The sequence below is a fragment of the Astatotilapia calliptera genome, chromosome 13 (genome assembly GCF_964374335.1).
Source record: "Astatotilapia calliptera chromosome 13, fAstCal68.1, whole genome shotgun sequence".
In the NCBI taxonomy this organism is placed as follows: Eukaryota; Metazoa; Chordata; class Actinopteri; order Cichliformes; family Cichlidae; genus Astatotilapia; species Astatotilapia calliptera.
In genome coordinates, this window is record NC_137434.1 from 32,817,743 (window position 1) to 32,836,666 (window position 18,924).

Consider the following 18,924-nt stretch of genomic DNA (forward strand, 5'->3'; position numbering starts at 1 on the left):
GCAGTTACAGATATACTCTGTCTACCTATTTCAATTATGCATCGCTCTAGTAATTATTAAGTATCAATTGCTTGGAAACTGTTTACAAAGTTGCCAGTTTAAGTGTAGCTCTAAAACACTACTTGCTGAAAACTCAAGACAGGAGAACACCTGTACGAGTGCAGCAGGCTTTCACGTGCCAAGTGTGTTTTTGATGGGAATGCTTGTGTGTTTGTTTCTCAGAGTGTATGTTTATCCATGGTAAGTGTGGGGGATCTGCAAGGTGTGTCGCTCTTAGGTGGAATGTCTGCTTGTAATATGTGTCTGAATGAAACTATCTGTGTGCGTCAGGAATGCAAGGTGCGTGCATGTGTGTGTGTGTGCATGCGCGTCTGTAATGAGGGGGTTTGGAACGAGCTGTGATTATTCTCGCCTCCTGCGGTGTAGGTTCTCTGGCTCTGTGGGCCCCAGAAAAAGCGCTCTGTATTTAGTGTGTGGGAACGCACATTCTGCCCCCTTATCGCTGTATTGTTGCAGCTTCGATCTTTTCTTCTCTTTTTTTAACTAATTGAATTCTTGACTCCTGAGCCACAGGAACGGCTCAGAAGAGACCAAAGAGAAAGACTTGAATTTCGAGCTTTTTCTTGTAGTTGAGTAAGGCAGAGCAGTGGGAGTGAAATTGGAGTGTCTGAGGTTGGGTGGCAGTGGTGGGCAGTAGTTAGAGAGGGCCAGTTCAGGATGGCTAGGTGGCTGCTGTGGCTTAACCCTGTACTTACTGGAGGTCAAAGGTCCTCCTTCCCTGGTGGTGGTGAGAAGTGTTGAAGAGATGGTTTACCCAACAATCATGTTCCTCTTTTTGAAACGTTCAAAGGCGCTTTTGGTCTCTGCAACATCTTTGTAGTTGTGCTTGAGGAATCCTACACAAAACAACTCAAACCCCCCCACCCGCCTGTTCTCACTTCTCTTCAGGGTAGCTGCTTTCTTCATTAGGTTCTGCCAACCCCCTCTTCTCTACATTAGTGATCAGTGTGGCATACCCTCCATGCCAAACCCCACCACATGGCCGTAAAGATTTAGTGTAAAGACATTTCTGGCTCTCTGCTTCTTGGTGGGAATTTTAAAGTTACTCTTTTTTTCTTTATATAGACATAGCAAGACTGCACACGCACACAAATGTGTAAGTGTCAGGGCCAATGAGCACTTAGAGATCATCCAAATAATTCATTATTTTACAAGTATCTCTGTCTGATCTATGAAGGGTTAGGGGTAATTTATACAACCAAAATAACCCGTTCTTGGTGCCAAATACTGATGACAACCTTTAGATGTTTTGTAGGATCCATGCCTGTACTGGAGCTGGAGCAGGAGTGAAAGCGTGTCATGCAGGAGTGGTCATAATGCTTGTTAAATGTTAAAACTACTTTAAATTTAAAAAATGTTTTATAATAACAAACAATTCTGATCCAAAACTGTAAAATGAAACATTTTCAGTTTATTAACTTATGCTGTGCTGAAATTAATTTAAATACATTTAACTGACTGTGTGAAGTGACTTCAATGAAACATTAGTAGAAATAAGTGTATTCACATTAATCACAGCTGTGCACCTAAACAGAAAGAACTGCATTAACACCAGTGTTTACCTGCTATTTCAGCTCAAGTTCAGCTCAGGTTCTGTTGACTGTAATTCATTTAAAGTCATTAATCAGAATTTTGATCATTACAAAGAGGTAACATGGATTCTTTATATATCTATTTTTATGTGCAGGGCTAATAAAAATGTAAACAAAAACAAAACATGTCATATTAATCAGCATCACTTTGGTTGAGACCAGTTACTGCAGGAAATACCTGGTCATCTATTCACCTACTAACTAACTGAAATGCCACTGCCTAGCCCCATACACACATACAGCAGTGAGAGAGAGAGCTACAATAGAAGTTGTTTATCAGTGCGTATCAGAATGGGAGAGTGACTCTGAGCACAGAATGGTTGATGGTCCCAGACGAGCATTTCAGAAACTGCACATATACTGAGATTTGGCTACATAACCATTTCTGGATTTAAAAATGGTAGAAAATAAATAAATTAAAATACATATACAGGCTAAATGATGATCTTCTAAATTTGTGAAAGATCATTTCCTCTCCAGCTTACGAGTTATCTGCTTTAAGGTGCACGTTTGAGAGTTATACCAGGCAGTCAAGTACTTCTGACGAAGCAGGAAAATTATTAACAAGATGATCGACCTCTGTTGGAGTAGCGTTCAGATAGCTGCTCTGCTCTGTGTTGGTACAGGGCATTGGAGATGATAACAGTGGGTGGATTATATTCTTAAACTTAGTTACAGCGCTTTCAGAAAGACATCTACTGTGATAAAGTCTACTCTCCACCGCTGTGTAATCAATTATTGTAAATGTAAATGTTATCAGGAAATGATCAGACAGGAGAGGGTTTTCAGGAAACACTGTTAAATGTTCAGTTTCTACGCCATATGTTAAAACAAGATCTAGAGTGTGATTAAAGTGGTGGGTGGGTTCTTTTACATTTTGAGAGAAGCCGATTGAGTCTAATAACAGATTAAATGCCATGTTGAGGCTGTCATTTTTAGCATCTACATGGATGTGGAGATCACCCGCTTCAGGACATGAAGTAATCCAGTGACAGCTGTATTTGCGTAGAGAAGTGAATCTTTCCATCACACACGATACGGCGTCACTGATTTCAAAGCAAGCAATAAGATTAGGATCCAGTTTGGCATTCAGTATGTTGCCTAAGAACATGCCAAATCCTAGCCATGTAGAAATGTTGGCCAATCAGAAGTCTAGAAGCCTGGGAGGAAAAAAGTACTTCTGAAAAGTTTGTGTGTTTTTCTGGGAAGGCGGATCATTTTGTGTTACTTTTCAAGTGCCTTCATCATTTCAAATGTTAATTACCAAAAACAGTATTTTGGTTGGTGTCGACAACAAAATGCATACAGCACACATACATTTACTTTAAAAGAATAAATGTATTCAAAACCGATGACGACGTTGGTGTCGGGAGTGTGAGAGCGTCTGTGTTGAATGTAGAAGCCATGTCCACAGTTCTGACAGCTGTAGACAGTTTTTTGGACTACAAGCCACATTTATTTATACATTATTATTCTATACACTTTAAGCACCTCATCAATTACTTACTTTACTATGGAAGGAAGCTTGAAAACCTGCATGAATAGGTACTGGGAGATAATGGAGACTACACGACAAAGCTGACCAGTACACCATCATGCTGCCCACCCTGGGAGACACTTTCCTGATGAGTTCATGGTTTCAGTGATCATTTTCATAGTCTTTTATTAACTATGGCCTCAGCTACAGTCAAATAAATGGGAAATGTTCTTGAGAAATAGTCTACTCTGAAGGTCTGTCTCACTTTTCCTTTCACTGCTTTTTCACACATTCTCAGTTCGGTTCTTGCATCGGAGCATTTCCAGAGAAAAACGGTCAGAGGACATTTTTTCCTTCTGTAAGCTGTAATTGAATTATTCCATATATGAACCAGTGCTGTTTCTACAACTAAAGAACCTATTTTAAACTGTGTTTGTACACAGATGTTAATAGCAAAACAACATTTGGTTTCTTTAGCTGAATCTATGAAAAACAGATAATTCAGTTTAAGGGGCACAAAAGTGCATTTCTGCACCGACCACAGACATGACAAATTCTGGGCATTTCCTGACGTGGTTTACAGCGTGTCTTTAAAAAAACTGAGGAAACTTAAAACTTTGAGGACAAAGAACAAGTGGCACGCCTTATAAACCATGTCCGGCAGATGAAGCGTCTCTGTGGACGGACAATCACCTGCCTCTCAGACCAGCAGGTGATGAAGTGGATACTGTTACAAACGTCTGCATCTGTCTGTGCAGTCAGCAGAGCTGTGAGTGTGTGTAAGTCTGTGTTATTAGGTTTCTGAGCCAAAACATGGTTGAGAAATCAAAGGCACTTCTAAAGCACCGCCACAAAGAATCTGCTTGTGCTGTTTCACGCACAGTCTGTGACCAGCCAACGTCTGAAAATCAGCAGAAATCTGCCAGCTGCTTTATTACAAACTAGGTTTAAATGAAATATACCTAAAAATGATGCAAATGTAGGCATGACAGAAATTAGTTTGCATTGAATGTAACAAAAGAAGAAACAAGCCGGGCCACAGTGTTAATGCTGCTGTTAACATCCATATTTGTTCACACTTATCCTTTTTTATTGGTATTTATTTTACTTTATTAGCTTTTATTTAACACATTTAACCTTTTTTCGTGGAATCCTTTTTGTATCGCCCAGATTTCCTACAACAAAATTAAGATGAGCTGCAGTCAAAGGTTTTTAGTCTGGTGATTCCTGTTATTCGCTGTGTAGCACCGTGCTACTGAGCCACTGCACACGGCTGGAATGAAACTAAAACCACTGAACTGCGCCACATGTAGGTATAACATGGCACTGACACCTGCATGACTCATGGTTCCTCACTGTTTACTTATCATTAGTTTCTTTCTTTCATGTCTTTCTTTTAGCACCACTGTGGGTCAGTGTTCCAGTTATGTGCTCTTGTAAAAATTATGACTGAACAATGGCAACAAAGAGTTAAAATTAGTTGCCAATGCTGCATTCACACATTCAACTTATTAACGTCACTTTTATGCATAAACGATGCAGGAAAGCTGCTCCTGTTTAACAAGGGCTGAAAAACTGGGTTCTTAGAGCTGCAACAGCCCCCAGGTCCTGGTGAGGTGCCAGCACGTCCAGCAGCTACTATGAAAAAGTGCTTTAAATAACGATAAGAGAAAACACAAGTGAGTGGGTGACGCTTACCTCAGTGTGGGATTAATAGCCACGGACCACACTCTGTCACACATGGGAATTGTATCTCTGGGAGCGGTGGAAGTCAAACTCCAAATCTAAAGAAAAAAAGCTTATTAGATCATCTATGTATTACATGACAAATTAAATTACATGACATTATTATTGTAATACCAATAACTGAACACATGATGATTTAGATATAGAGTGAAATGTAGCATTTGTTTAGTTAAAATATGAGTAAATGTTTCGTTAACTTCAGTCTTATAAACATGGAGCGGACAGCCTCTGTGTACAGGTCAGGATGCTCTGTGTTTCATGTGAGCAGTGGGGGCGGGGACACAGCAAGGACAGGACGGATATCAGAAAAGTCAGAGAATTAACTTTTGTCTACCTTCATGTGTTCGGTACGCAAACAGGGAGCGTGTTACTTTATAATGGGACATAAATCTGGTGAAGTTCTTCTGTAATGCTTATCAATGATTATTCTACTAGATCCACAATTTCATGAGCTGTGCACCACAATCATGCAGATTAAAACAAAGATTACAAGTATTTCATTTTGAATATACAGCATATGAAAGCTTTCCTGTTGAATTCAACTATATTAAAAGCTTTTTTGCAGATTTCCATCCAGCTGTATCCTCTGTGTTTGAACATGCTTGCCAGTGATTTCACTGTTACGTGTAAAAACTACAGTTATGTCCTTAAATATTTGGACAACTTTTTCCTCATTTCGTCCTGTACATCATCACAATGAATTTTAAATAAAACCTCAGATGTAGCTGAAGTGCAGAGTTTCAGCTTTGACTCAGTGGGTTGAACAAAAAGATTACATAAAAATGTGATGAACTAAAGCATGTTTAACACCGTCCCTTCATGTCAGCAGCTCATAAATAATTGGACAAATTAAATACGTGAAGATGAAATGTTCGTCTCTAATACTCGGTATAAATCCCTTTGCTGGACTGACAGCGTGAAGTCACCAGGTGCTGGTTTGCTCCTGTTTAATGCTCTGCCAGGTCTTTACTGCAGCTGCTGTCCATTATACAACTATATATAACCAAATATGTTTCAGTAAACAGATAAAAGACTTGTGTCAGTGTCCAAATATGTATGGAGCTAACTGTAACCAGCTCGGTGTATGATTGGGCAGGTTCCTGAGTTTCAGGAAGTTGTGCAAAGAGCTCCGCCGTTTAAGAAACTGCAAAGAAGCAGGTATTTATCTAAGCTATATAACGTCAGGAAAGCATCACAACTTGATGCTTAAAAATAAAAACAGACTCGGTGCTTTTCAGCTGGCCTAAGGCCGTCTGCCAGTCTGTCCATCGTCCATTTCTATTCCTCTGATGCAGCTCAGGAGCTGTGAAGACGTGAGGCACATCCTGGACATGCTGCCAGTCTACTGCAGGGCTAATACAAATAACAACCATTCAATCTCACATCTGCACTGCACTAGTTAACCTAGCAAGCCAATGCAGGCACAGGGAGAACATGCAAGCTGTACACAGAAAGGCCTCAGACTGGATCAGAACCCACGACTGCTGCTGTGCCACCCCCGGTGATTTGGCTGAATAGTGAAGGGACTGTTTGACTTGTGATTGGCTCACAGTTCAAAAGTGATTTGCAAATCATTGATATGACATTTTACACAGCATCTTAGAAGTAGGACTGTAAACACTCTGCTACTGTGCATCACATAATGAACCCGAAACGTAGAGTCGTTCTGACCCGGGCTGTCCGGTCTCTGGAGCCGCTGATGATGAGTCCGTCTTTAGCATCCACACAGTTCACCTCCTGGTTATGACCTGAGAACTCCACTGGCACATCACTTCTCCTGCTGTGGACGACGATCTTCCCGTCACTGACACCGATAAAGAAGAGCATTAGACTTTCTTTACATTTCAGCCGTCCAAAGTAAATCTGTACTCACATAAACAGAAGCTCTGAAGTTGTTTGATCGGCTGGAACCCACAAATCACAAGTCTTGACCTCTCTTATGCTGACAGGAGCACAGTAAATGTCTTTACATCAGTGTAAACCAGCGCTTCGTTCAACCAGCCAGATGTATGGAAGCGTGACAGTAAGTCTGAGCCACGGTCTCAAGCTCTCTTTGCTCACTCATCACATCACATTTCACATGTATTCAAATTTAGCAACTGTAAAACCTTTTGAATCCGAGCTGGATGTACTCGTGTTTTTGGGTCTAGATTATTGCCCATAAAGGAGTTGCAGAGTGCGTTTTGAATGTGGACCCTTCTGAGACACTGTTTAAAGCTTATATAGACCCCGTGTAAGGAAATCAGGATCAAATACGCCAAAATAAGGCTAAGCATTAAGGCTGTATCGGATGCTGAGGTGTGCAGACGTGTCAATCTCTACAGACCTCCAAACTTCACGTTTCCTTCAGATTAGCTCAAGAACAACCAACAGTTTTCCTTCAGCTACCTTCCACCGCTGATCAGGAGAGAATCTGTGAGAACGAAGCGACAGACGTCACCCTTGTGGCCCGAGTAGACTTCAAACGGACTACGCTGGAGTCTCCCCGAGTCTTTGTGGATATGGTACACCTTTATGTCAGCAGCCTGAGACAGAAAAAGAGTGTCCCCGTCCAGCTGTAACCATGGTAACAGTCTGACAATGAGATACAAATAAAATGTGAGCGATTTCAACGTCACACCTGAACGTCTTTAAAGTATGCAGATAATGAGGTAAACTGGCTCTTTATCAGGCAGAGATATGATGAACAGTTCTTCTGTGAAACCGATCACAAGTTTAATCTTTGACGGCGCTGAAATCCAAACTCTCGTTGTACATCTGGACATGTGTGCATGATGTGAACTGAAATAAGGTGCAACAGGGGACTTACTTAGTTTTCCATCTCAGAGGAATTCTTCTTCTGCAGATCCCGCTGTACCAGTTTTGAGCAATCTTCACTCTGTCCTTCAGGCGTATGAGAGGATATCTGCAGGGACAGCAGCAACCGAGATGACTACACTTTGATCTGTGTGGGTTTGAATGCTGGTGGCATTATCCATGAAAACAATGCACATCTGACCCTTTCATCAATCTATACATTTTCAGATGACACGTGAACATTTTTATGAAATAAAATGTTTTGTCACAGAAAAACTGTGACGTGCAAACTGTTGTTCAGAACTTCTCAAACATCTGTCAAAGACTATGGTTACAATTTCAATTCAGTTTTATTTATATAGCACCAAATCACAGCAACAGTCACCTAAAGGCTCTTAATATTAAAATAAAGACGCTACAATAATACTGCATCAATAATCTTAGGAGCTGTTTACTGAACTTACATATAACCCCACAATACATTTGAATCAGCTTGTTGAGAGGGTCACCTGACCCTACGGCTTCAGCGAGGAATTCGATTATAAACGCTCTGTAGCGCGCCGCTGTGTTAAACGATGTCAACACCAGCGTTTCACCCACATGTGCCACTAAAAACAGACCTGCAACAGAATGAATACAAAGTCTGACAGCCCACTGACGACACCACAGCAGCAGTGATGATGACCCTGGCACAGAGTCTGCTGACACACCGTGAAGAGGCGGAGCCGTTACCGGCACGCTGAGCTCAGCGAGCGTGAAAGAAACACCAGCGCTGTTCCTGTAACCACCACAAAACCTTTACTGGGACGACGTTAGCAGGAGTCCATCAAAGCACCTGATCAACAAGCTGTGACGGGTGCAGCTGCTCCACCCTCAGCCTGCACATGTTCCATTATACTATGCAGACAAACTGTTGACTTGGTCTGATTGTTGTTGTTGTTGTTGTTGTTGATGCATGTTTACATCCAGCTTAATGAAGGCTGACGCCAGCAGGACATGATACCTGCAAACGTGGGTGAGTCTAAAGGGACGTGGGGGGACCAGACCACATTATTTCAATTCTTTTGTAACATTTCTCAGATTAAAAGTGATATAAAATATTGCATTAATAAAAATGCATTCATAATTAAAAACACAAAAACGTACGTGGGCCATTAAACCCTGAGTGAGGGGTGTCAGCTTGGACCCTGAATTGTTATTATTATTAAATAATGTCCACACCATGATAAAGGTTCTGCTTCCAGCAGCACAAACATCTGCCTCGTATTAACGAGAGAGCCTGCCAAGAATACAGAGGGAAGACTTTTTGACTGTACTGGAGATGATTCATGTTTTCTTTTAAAAATGTAGTTTTAATCTGGCACTTACAGTCAAAGGGTTTCGTCTAGTATGCAGTTACATTTAAAAGCACCGACATTTCTACAATTGAAAGCAGTGAGCATTCACTTTAAAAGACCTGATTTTTCTCTTTTGAATATTTGTTATTGCTCATGAATAAAACTAAAGTATTTCGATTCGTTGATAGATTACAAATAGAGAGCTGCAGCCTGAGTTTACACAAATGATTTTTTCTTTCAGCTTCCTACTGCGACTCTGTCTCTATGCAAACGGTTTTGGTGATATTTTACTGCAAAGAAAATTCAGCACGGTCAGGTCTAGTTAATGTTAGCCTGAACAATTGGAGATCACTATGACGACAGTGGTTTTCATCTTAGTTGTTCATGCAGGCTGTCCTCTTTAAGAACTGTGCTTGCTCACATACAGGTGAGGGAAGAAAGTGCATCTAAAGTTCAAAAACAATGAAAGGAAGACGTCAGATCTCAATGGGAACTCAAATCATCCTGCATATGGGCTGGACAGTGTGTTAGGACTGAAAGGATGCAGCATCGTTAGTTAGAAATGAAAATCATACGGGGCTGAATACATAGACCTGCAAAAACAAAGTGAAAAAACGATGAAGCCAGTCCAAATTTCATTGCAGCAACTCAAGATGTGCTCTGTGCTCCCGCGTGAGGCAAGTGTAGGGAGCAATCAACAGACTGATCCAGGAACTGCCCGGTGAACCCAGGACCCAGTGTGCATCAATGGGTCCACACTGACAGACTTCTTTGGGTCGTTCTCTATAAAAGCTAGCATCTTTTGAAAAACGCAGAGCAGCTCTCTGTCACCAAACATTTACGTTTAACTCTCTTCTCCGTTATGATACTTGACCTTGTCATATAATTGGCTAATTCGATATTTGCATAAATGGCTGGTATATGCATTTTACTGCTCGGCGTACTCTCAGTGATGCACTTTATTTTGAAAAGCCAGACAATCAGAGGTCTGAAACTGCAGTTTTCTAACTGACTGGAACGATGTAAAAGCTGAACATGATAAGGGTGAAAAACACACAAAATAACTGACAGACAAGATGAGGACAACACCACGAGTCCTACTCTGGTTCCTGACTTTACAGTGCTCGCACCTTAAACTAAATACTAGGATCAGGACCTGAGGTCAGGTGTGGAACCTTTGGTTCAAACACTGCACTGCTGACTGAGAAGCAGTATCAGGGCAGCTGTCTCAGTGTTCGTGGTCACAGATGTGGAACACGTGTACGTTTAAGCCAAAGCAGGTGATGCTGCAGCCTGAATTTCACATCGCATTTTATGAAAAGCTACTTAGTCGCGTTTATCGCTGTCATTCAATCAAAAGTGCTGAAAGTGATTTAAAGTGCATCACTTTTATTTAAAGTAAAAGGAAGTCTGTTCACTGGTTTCTGTAAAATGATGCACTGGGACCACAGCGTTTACGGTTACACACAACAACATGCCACGGCCACAGGTGTGGAGTCAGCTGCTGTCAGCGTGAGACGGTGCGGCAGCAGCACGGGCCAATGGACGCTGCATGTTAGGCTAACGCTAAGCTAGAAACACCCAGCAGCTTGCTCAGAAGTGTGCGACTGTTTTCTTACATGTCCTTCCCCTCCCGAGTAATGCCCGTGTTTAAAAGAGCTTTAGCAATCTTCTTCCAAACAGCGTCCCGGTTTACAAAGCGGTAAAAGCTTCTACAAACTTGAGAGAGGCGACTGAGAGATCTGTAGTCCAAATAAGATAAGATGTAATAGAGTAGATCCTCTGGCAGCTGAGACAGCAGCATGGCGAGCCCTCGGGCACCGCTGCGCCGCTCTCGAAGCCTCTATGTCCGGTTCTGCGTGTTTACTTTGTGTATTACGCACAGCGGTAAAGTTTCATCGCTCACAGAGCAGGGGCAGAGATGAGACAGGAAGCCATTCTTGCAGTGAACCACCGCCTGATGACGACACGCAACGTGTCTGTACGTCATGACGTCACGTGTTGCTTTCCCGTTTTAGGCTCGACACGTTGTTGGCCTCCACTGCAAAAGTCAGATTTCTAATGACATCACGTTGTTCTTGAAAGAGAAAAAAAGAGGTTAAAAAGCAGCAAAACAGCGCATGCGTGTGTGCACAGACAGTGTTTATTTGGGAGTTCAATGAAGGGCTTCAGTTAAAAGAAAATTACATTCGAGTGTTGTTCTACAATATTTGAAGTAAAAAACAAAATTACATTTTCGGAAATATGTATATTTTTATAAAAAATATTTAAGTTTGAGACCCCTGCTCCTTTAGCTCCTCTGCATTAACCTTGGTTTGTCCTTGTCTGAGTCACCTACCAGCCCGCCCTCCTCGACTCTGTTCTCTGTTGGACTCAGTAAATGAACCTGCTGGATACATTTCCTGCTCAAACACTCTCTCGGCAACCTCCTCCTACGAGTAACTCACTCCAGCTCGCAAGTAAGCCACGTTTTTGCCCAGCCTTTCATACTTTTCACTGCATCAATGGAATATTTCCCCCAGTTAACTCTGTGTCAATCACAGAGCTAGGAGAAAACGATACACACTAATAACCAAATTAAGAATAGCTAATTGGGGACGGGAATCGAGAACTGGTACCCAGTGGTTCAATTTCTTGGAATTTTTAGTCTGTTTTGCTTATTGGTTCCACAGTCAGCTGATTTCAGTTTGTGTATTGGAGAATAGTGGTGCAGGCTCCAGCACTGAAACTGTGCTCAGAGTTGGATCACATCCCACATCGCTTAAGAAAAAATATTTAATATTAATATTATGAATAATATTAACAAGATACTTCAAGTCTGTGTGTGGCTTATTGACAGACAGCTGTTCCCTATTAAACTGAACGGATTTGATCTGTGAATGTGCGCATTGTGCCACTGTCTAAATACTTACACAGCTGATAATCCAACTACAAGCTGAATAAGTTTACTTTGAGTTTTTGTAACTTCTAACTACGTGTTCTTGTTTCTGCCTACTTGTTTTTGCTAAAAACCTAAATTAAAAACAAGCAAATGTGTTACTTTTCCTTTTCAGGATCAGCTTTTGTCCAGAAAATTTCTTGCTAAAACCAACAGTTAATTTATTTCAAACAAATCATCTTTATCTTCTAACAAATATTTACAAATTTACAATTTCAATAAATTTACAATTTGCAAAAAAATTCCATTTCCATAAAGCTACAGTTGTCAAACTATACAACTATACATCCTGGCAGGAGGTCAGTTATTCTGTCTGCAAGTCCTCTGGTTCACATGTATCAGTGGAAGTAAACTCCACGTTACCCACTGATGCGCTCGCTGCTGTACGGGTGTTACATGGTAAAAAGTTTAATGTTTAAAATACAACACCTTAAGAATGGGGTGAATGATGCTTGTGTAAATGCGTTTTGAGAACTCGTTTTTTATCATAACAGCAGACATGTGTGAGCTTCAGTCATCTTCACTGTTCCTCTGCAGTTACATTAAAACACTCCTCTGTGGGAGAGTTTTGGATGGAAGCTTTAGAAACTTTGTAGTTACTTTTTTATTTCACTATGTTCAGTTTCTCACGCAGGTGAATTCAGGTCCATAAATTAGAGGCCGATACTTCTAAAGTATATGATACATAACTTCAGAGCAACACAAGGTTTGGTTTGAACGTCTTTACTGCTGTTCTCTCCTGGCCTGCAGACCCTGGGACAGTTTCGCCACTAAAACTGTCAAGGCTGTGTTATGGTCACATGACTACCAAAGCTTCATTGACCTTAGCTGTTTAGCATCAGTAGCATCAGTTTGTGCTCATTCACATTATTTTACAAGTTGCTCTTTGATCAGCTGAACTGTTTGTAATTAAAACATGCATCATAAAAATGTGTGTTCAAAGCTTTGCACTCTAAAGGATGAACCAAACACTACGCTGCCAAAAGATCATTTACGGCTGGCTTTCCAGCTGAACTATCATGGCTAAAAAAGAGAAGAGGTTGGGAGGAGGGATACATGGAGTGGAAAGGATGTATGGGGTTTGCAGTGGGGGTGTTTGAAGGGTGAGGGGGAGTCCTTTTCTTTTGATCTTTGATAGCAAAAGGGCGGAAAAGAGCGAGGGAGCTTTGCCAAAGCTGGCAAACACATTTAGCTGGTAATTGTTCAGATTATACTGACAATCTGTGTTAGAAATGCACAGACAAACAAAGGTTTACAGCTCCAGTTGGAAAAGTCAACAGGTCCTGTGTAAAGCCTGTACATAAGCAATAAAACTGCTGAGCTAGAGCGTTACTGTGATCAGCTGAGTGCGTTTCAGTTATCCACACTGGTCTAACTAACTTTTAGCCATTTAAAGCCATTTAAAACCTGCCATTTCTGAAGGAAATCCACCTTATTGCGTTTGTGCTCATTGCATAATACATATACATTACAGTATGAAACTAATCAGACTTCTTGAGTTGTCTGTAGTCACCTAATTACAGGAAATCAACATCTCACAGATGCATTTTTCAAATGAACTCATTTTTAAATTTGGACCATTACACGTTGTAATATTGTAAAACAGTTTACTCAGCAAATAGAGAGAAATCTCAGGAAACTGAGAGTGGCCTTTGGGACCGACAGCGTATCCTTGTTGAAAATAGGCTGACATGTTTAGGAAGTCTCCAGGGTGTCACTAACAGAGTCCTGAGAACTTTTTCAACGTATCTGTTTTTTATTTTTCAAATCCATTTTCCTGATTCTGTATTGGTTCACAGTTCAGACAGAGGCCTGTTTAAATATATTTATGTTACTCTGATTTGCTAAGCCATTAAAAATCAAGCTGCAGGAGGACGGGAACACACAGGTCGCCAGTGTCACAGGGCACAGAAAGACAGAAAACCCGGGCATGGTGGTTAGCACTGTGCCTCACAGAGTATGTAGCCAGCATCTGGCCAGGGCCTTTCTGTGTCAGGTATGCACACTCTCTCCACATCTGGGTGAGTACTCAAGTACTCCAGCTTCCTCCTAAAGACATGCAGTTCCTGTGGCTGAAGCATTCTCCAAATGCTTCAGCATTTAGTGAATTTTCACAATAAATAAGGGTGTCAAAAAAGAACTAGTTAAATGTTTTAAACAGAATAAAAATAGGATTTATTGCCCTACCACATTTCCAGTATCTCTAAATAGCCTTTTTAGTTGAAATTAGACTTGCAAGTTGCAACATTCTAGCCCAGAGAAAAAGGGCTGTTTCCTCACTGGGATAATCCTCGTCTTATTGAGTGTACTGGCTTGTGGCATTTGAGGCTGCTTAGAAGGACAGGATGACATTGCATGATCACCCCTGCTATTTTACAGCCTACATAGGGGAGATCGAGGCAGGGGTTAAACTGGTGCTCACACAAATTAAGAAAGTAGCTCTGTTTGTTTATTTAGGGTCATGGATGATGATCCATCCATCCATCCATTTTCTTCCACTTATCCAGTGCTGGATGGCGGGGGCAGCAGCCTAACTAGAGAAGACCAGACCTCCCTCTCCCCAGCCACCTCCTTCAGCCTGTTTAGGGGAACACCAAATGTTCCCAGGCCAGCAGAGAGATATAATCTCTCCAGCGTGCCCTGGGTCTGCCCCGGGGACTCCTCCCGGTCCGACATGCCTGGAACACCTCAGCCAGGAGGCGCCCGGGAGGCATCCAAGTCAGATGCCCGAGCCACCTCAGCTGGCTCCTTTCGCTGTGGAGGAGCAGCGACTCTACTCCCATCACTCGCCAACAAGACCCCGAGATACTCAAACTCCTCCACTCCAGGGCAGGAATTCCTCCCTGACCCGGAGTGGGCACTCCACCCTTTTCTGGTGGAGGACCATGGCCTCAGATTTGGAGGTGCTGATTTTCATTCCTGCTGCTTCACACTCGGCTGCGAACTGCTCCAGTGTGAGCTGGAGGCCATCGCCCGATGAAGCCAACAGAACCACATCATCTGCAACAAGCATGATGGGTGATGATGTCTCCATAAATCTTACCTGACGATATTACCCTATTTTTATGCATTAGTACTGCTTCACATTCAGTTTTCAATTCAGTTCAATTTTCTTTACATAGCACCAAATCACAACAATCAGATAACTCCCATAGGGCAACTATTTGGTGACAGTGGGAAGGAAAAACTCCCTTTTAACAGGACAAAACCTGCACCAGAACCAGGCTCAGAGAGGGGCGGGGCCATCTGCTGTGACCGGGTGGAGGTGAGGGGAGGATAAAAAGGATAAAAGACACACTGTGGAAGAGATCATTATAACTAATGATTAAATGCTGAGTGGTGCATAAACACAGTGAGTGAATAAGGAACATAGTAGACTGCTGCAGCATAACTAAGGGAGGACTCAGGGTCACCTGGTCCTGCTCTGACTATAGCTTTGTAGGAAAAGGTCCGTTTTAAGCCCAGTGTTAAAAGTAGAGAGAGTGTCTGTCTCCTACTCTACTCTTAAATATCACGGGAACCACAAGTAAACCAGCAGAGAGCGAAGTACTTGACTTTATAAGTACTTGAAGACGTGACAGGTCATTGACACTGAATATATTGTTTTTTGCAAACTTAACTTTGATGGGGTGGTTAAAATATACATGTGGGGTTTTTTAGCGGGGAGATCTAGTAATCTCTGTTAATATTTTTCCTGACTTTTCTCACCTGAAGTAGGTGTTTTAGTGAACAGGATACAGAAAAACATAAAGTGAGTGGGAAAGACAAAGAGCAGCAAAGAGCCTGGGGTCAGATTCAAAGCTGGGCCAGTGCACCTGTCCTTTGGTAACGGGGTCACCTGCTCAGCCCTGCAGACCCCAGGCAAACTTACAACTTTTATATTAAAGAGGATCGCGTCCTCTTTCAAGCAGGCCACACCACCAGAGGAAACATCTGATTTGAAACATGAAATTAATTCACGTGGATTTTTAACCATTTAAGAAATCAGCTGATTCATAGAAATGAACTGGCAGTTTTTGTATTTCTATATATTTTATTTTATCTTATTTTATTCCTGTCAGCCTGCCTCAGGGCAACTGTGGCTACACCTGTAGCTGCCTCCACCAGTGTGTGAGTGTGAGAGTGGATGAACAGTGGAATTATAAAGCGCTGTATAAATGCAATCCATTATTATTATTATTATTATTTCATTTTTTGCTAGTGACAGGACAACAGTTTTTTTAAGTATTTTTTTCCCTCTTAGCTGTCACCAATCTCATAATATTCTCAGGCATTAAATGGAAACTGGACTGGACAAATCATATTTACCCACATTCTTACATATCAGTGCACAATTTAGAGTAACCAATAACCTAACATATAGTACATCTTTCGGAGGAAGCTGACGTGCACAACCTGTTTTTCCCAGATGGTCTTACCTTCAGGGCGATCTCTTTATTACGCATTGTTGCTCCTCGTCTTCTGTCCTCCTGCTTACCCTCCAACAGTAACTGTCTTCTTGAAAACAAAGTAGTGCTCAACTTGTAATTACAAAACAGTGTTTTGAATGTGTGTGTTGGTTAGTTGATGGAGTTCACAAAAAACCTGCTTCCTGCTTCATCCTCAGATGCCACACATTCCCGGCCCTTCGTTCGTGCAACTCCGGAAGATATGGAGACGCAGCCTGCTCCAGCTGTCAGCCCGGGCCCCACGGAAGTGACGGGATTATGTTCTGTAAAGATTATAGTTACTTGGGAAAAGCGGGACATTTCATTGCAGCCTAACTGGTGTGGCCAAAAGAACCTGCTGCCTGCCAGGAACGATGCAGATACTGGTCAGTGGCTCATCACAAGCAGTGTTTCTTGGCTCACTCTCTGCGCTGTCATCTGTTGTTGTCATGATTCTTTTCTCCTGCAAACTCGGGTCGATTTGGGGGCGGAGCAGAATCTCCTCAGCACACAACTAAACATTCCTGCACAGACACACCCCATTCCCATCGCAGCCTCAGCTCTGAACAGACACATCCTCGTTACAGTTACCTATCAGACTGTGCCAGCCATTAACAGTATGTGACTTCATATCTCCTCAGCTCCACTTGGTTACATGTGGCTCAATTCAGTTCAATTTTATTTATGTAGCGCCAAATCACAGCAACAGTTCCCTCAAGGGAGTTAAGTTAAAGACTCCACAATAGACATAAAAAACCATAGATCAAACATTAATTGGGCTTGTTAACATGTAATTTTCTGTTATATTGCAAGAGTACTGTTGCCCGCGGTGAGCTGTTGTTATTGTGTGTGAGTGGTAAAACATGTAAAGCGCTTGGAGTGAGACTACGACGTCGTGTCTTTTGAGTTTACATTGGTAGCAGAGGATGGTTTCCAATTATAAAGTACCACCAAAGCTTGATGAAGCCAGGCCATACGAGTGCTGGAAGAATGAAGTTAATATCTGGAGACGAGTTACGGAGCTGGATAAAAGAAGCCGGCACTCGCGGTGTCGCTGGGGCTCGAGCGGAGAGCCAGAGAAACGGCCATGGAGATCCCAGCGGGAGATCTGAACAAAGATGGCGGTATGGAAACACTACTGGACGCGGTGTTTCAGAGCAAAGAGAAAGACCGTATAATAATAATAATAATAATACATTTTATTTAAATAGCGCCTTTCAAAGCACCCAAGGACACTGTACAACAGATAAAAACTGGAAATATACACAATGATAAAAATAGAAGATAAAAGTTAAAACATACAGAAATTTAAGAATAGGCAATTTTAAACAGATGAGTTTTGAGGGTGGACTTAAAAAGAGAGAATGAACTAATATTTCTGAGGTCCGGGGGTAGGGAATTCCAAAGTCGAGGGGCAGAGCAGCTAAAGGCCCTCCCTCCCATTGTGATCAGACGAGCAGAGGGAACAGAGAGAGAAAGAGAAGATGAAGATCTGAGGCAGCGGGATGGGAGCTTCATCTGTAATAAGTCAGAGAGGTACGGCGTATGACGCTTACTCGTGTTTTGACTCCATTGCAAAGGACCACAGCGTGTCCATGGCAGACTACATTATAGCCTTTGAACAGTGCTATAACCGGATGAAAAAGTACAACATGACGCTGCCCAACGCTGTTTTAGCATTTAAGCTTCTAGATGCAGCTTGTTTGATGAGAAAAGTCGACAGCTTGCACTGACAGCGTGCACGGACTTAACGTTTGCGTCTATGAAGTCTGCACTGAAACGGGTTTTCGGAGGGAAAGTAGCCGGCGTTTTCAACTGAATCAAGATGCAGTTTTCCTTACAGAGCAAAAAGGTCCTAAATGCAAACGAAACAACGGTACTTCATCGCGGAGTGGACAGCGACAACCACTACATCACTATTTTTGTTGAATAGATTTTTTTGTACCTCAACTGGGTTCCAGAGGCAGTTTATAACTTTAGTGAGGATCGGGAGATTAATCAATTACGCTGCATTAATGACGTCTGCGGTCAGGTGCTCTCATGTTCGCTCTGTTTACGTAGCTTTGTTAGCTCGGTAATTTAGACCAGCGGTCCCCAACCCCCGGGCCATGCACCTGTACCGGTCTGTGAGTTGTTTAGTACCGTGCCGCGAGTGTTGAGGTTCAGGTGTGAAATTTATGGTTTACAGGGTTTTTTTCTTCATTTTATTGTTAATATTTATTGTTTTTATCGTTACCTTGGTTTCCCTGTGTCTTTTCCCGTATGTTATGAATACATTTTATTTATTTATTTTTGGTGCCGGTACTCATTTTATTTTGTTGTATTTATCCGCGACACCTTAAAGGCCGGTCCATAAAAATATTGTCGGACATAAACCGGTCCGTGGCACACGATTAAGGCAAAACTCGGGCCACTCCTCTACTCTGAGCCCCTCCCGGATGGCCGAACTTCTCACCCTATCTCTAAGGGAGAGGCCAGCCACCCTTCGGAGGAAGCTCATTTCTGCCGCTTGTATCCGCGATCTCGTTCTTTCGGTCACTACCCACAGCTC

General features: G+C 42.1%; 1 protein-coding gene across 4 annotated transcripts in view; it reads right to left on the bottom strand.

The window, feature by feature from the left end:
• The window catches only part of fbxw4 (F-box and WD repeat domain containing 4), a 42,563-nt gene extending 31,550 nt beyond the window's left edge, over positions 1-11,013 (bottom strand). Inside the window, exons 1-5 of one of the 4 annotated variants that reach the window (XM_026189430.1) lie at positions 10,892-11,013; positions 7,685-7,780; positions 7,264-7,449; positions 6,547-6,679; positions 4,828-4,913 (exon numbers count right to left, since the gene is read on the bottom strand). In XM_026189430.1, the coding sequence (XP_026045215.1) occupies positions 4,828-4,913; positions 6,547-6,679; positions 7,264-7,449; positions 7,685-7,780; positions 10,892-10,998 (608 nt within the window). In that variant the 5' untranslated portion in view covers positions 10,999-11,013. Of the gene's footprint in view, positions 1-4,827; positions 4,914-6,546; positions 6,680-7,263; positions 7,450-7,684; positions 7,781-10,627 lie in introns of all 4 variants that reach the window. The other 3 variants (XM_026189429.2, XM_080287655.1, XM_080287654.1) reach the window with 3 other exon arrangements.
• Between the last annotated feature and the right edge of the window lie 7,911 nt (positions 11,014-18,924).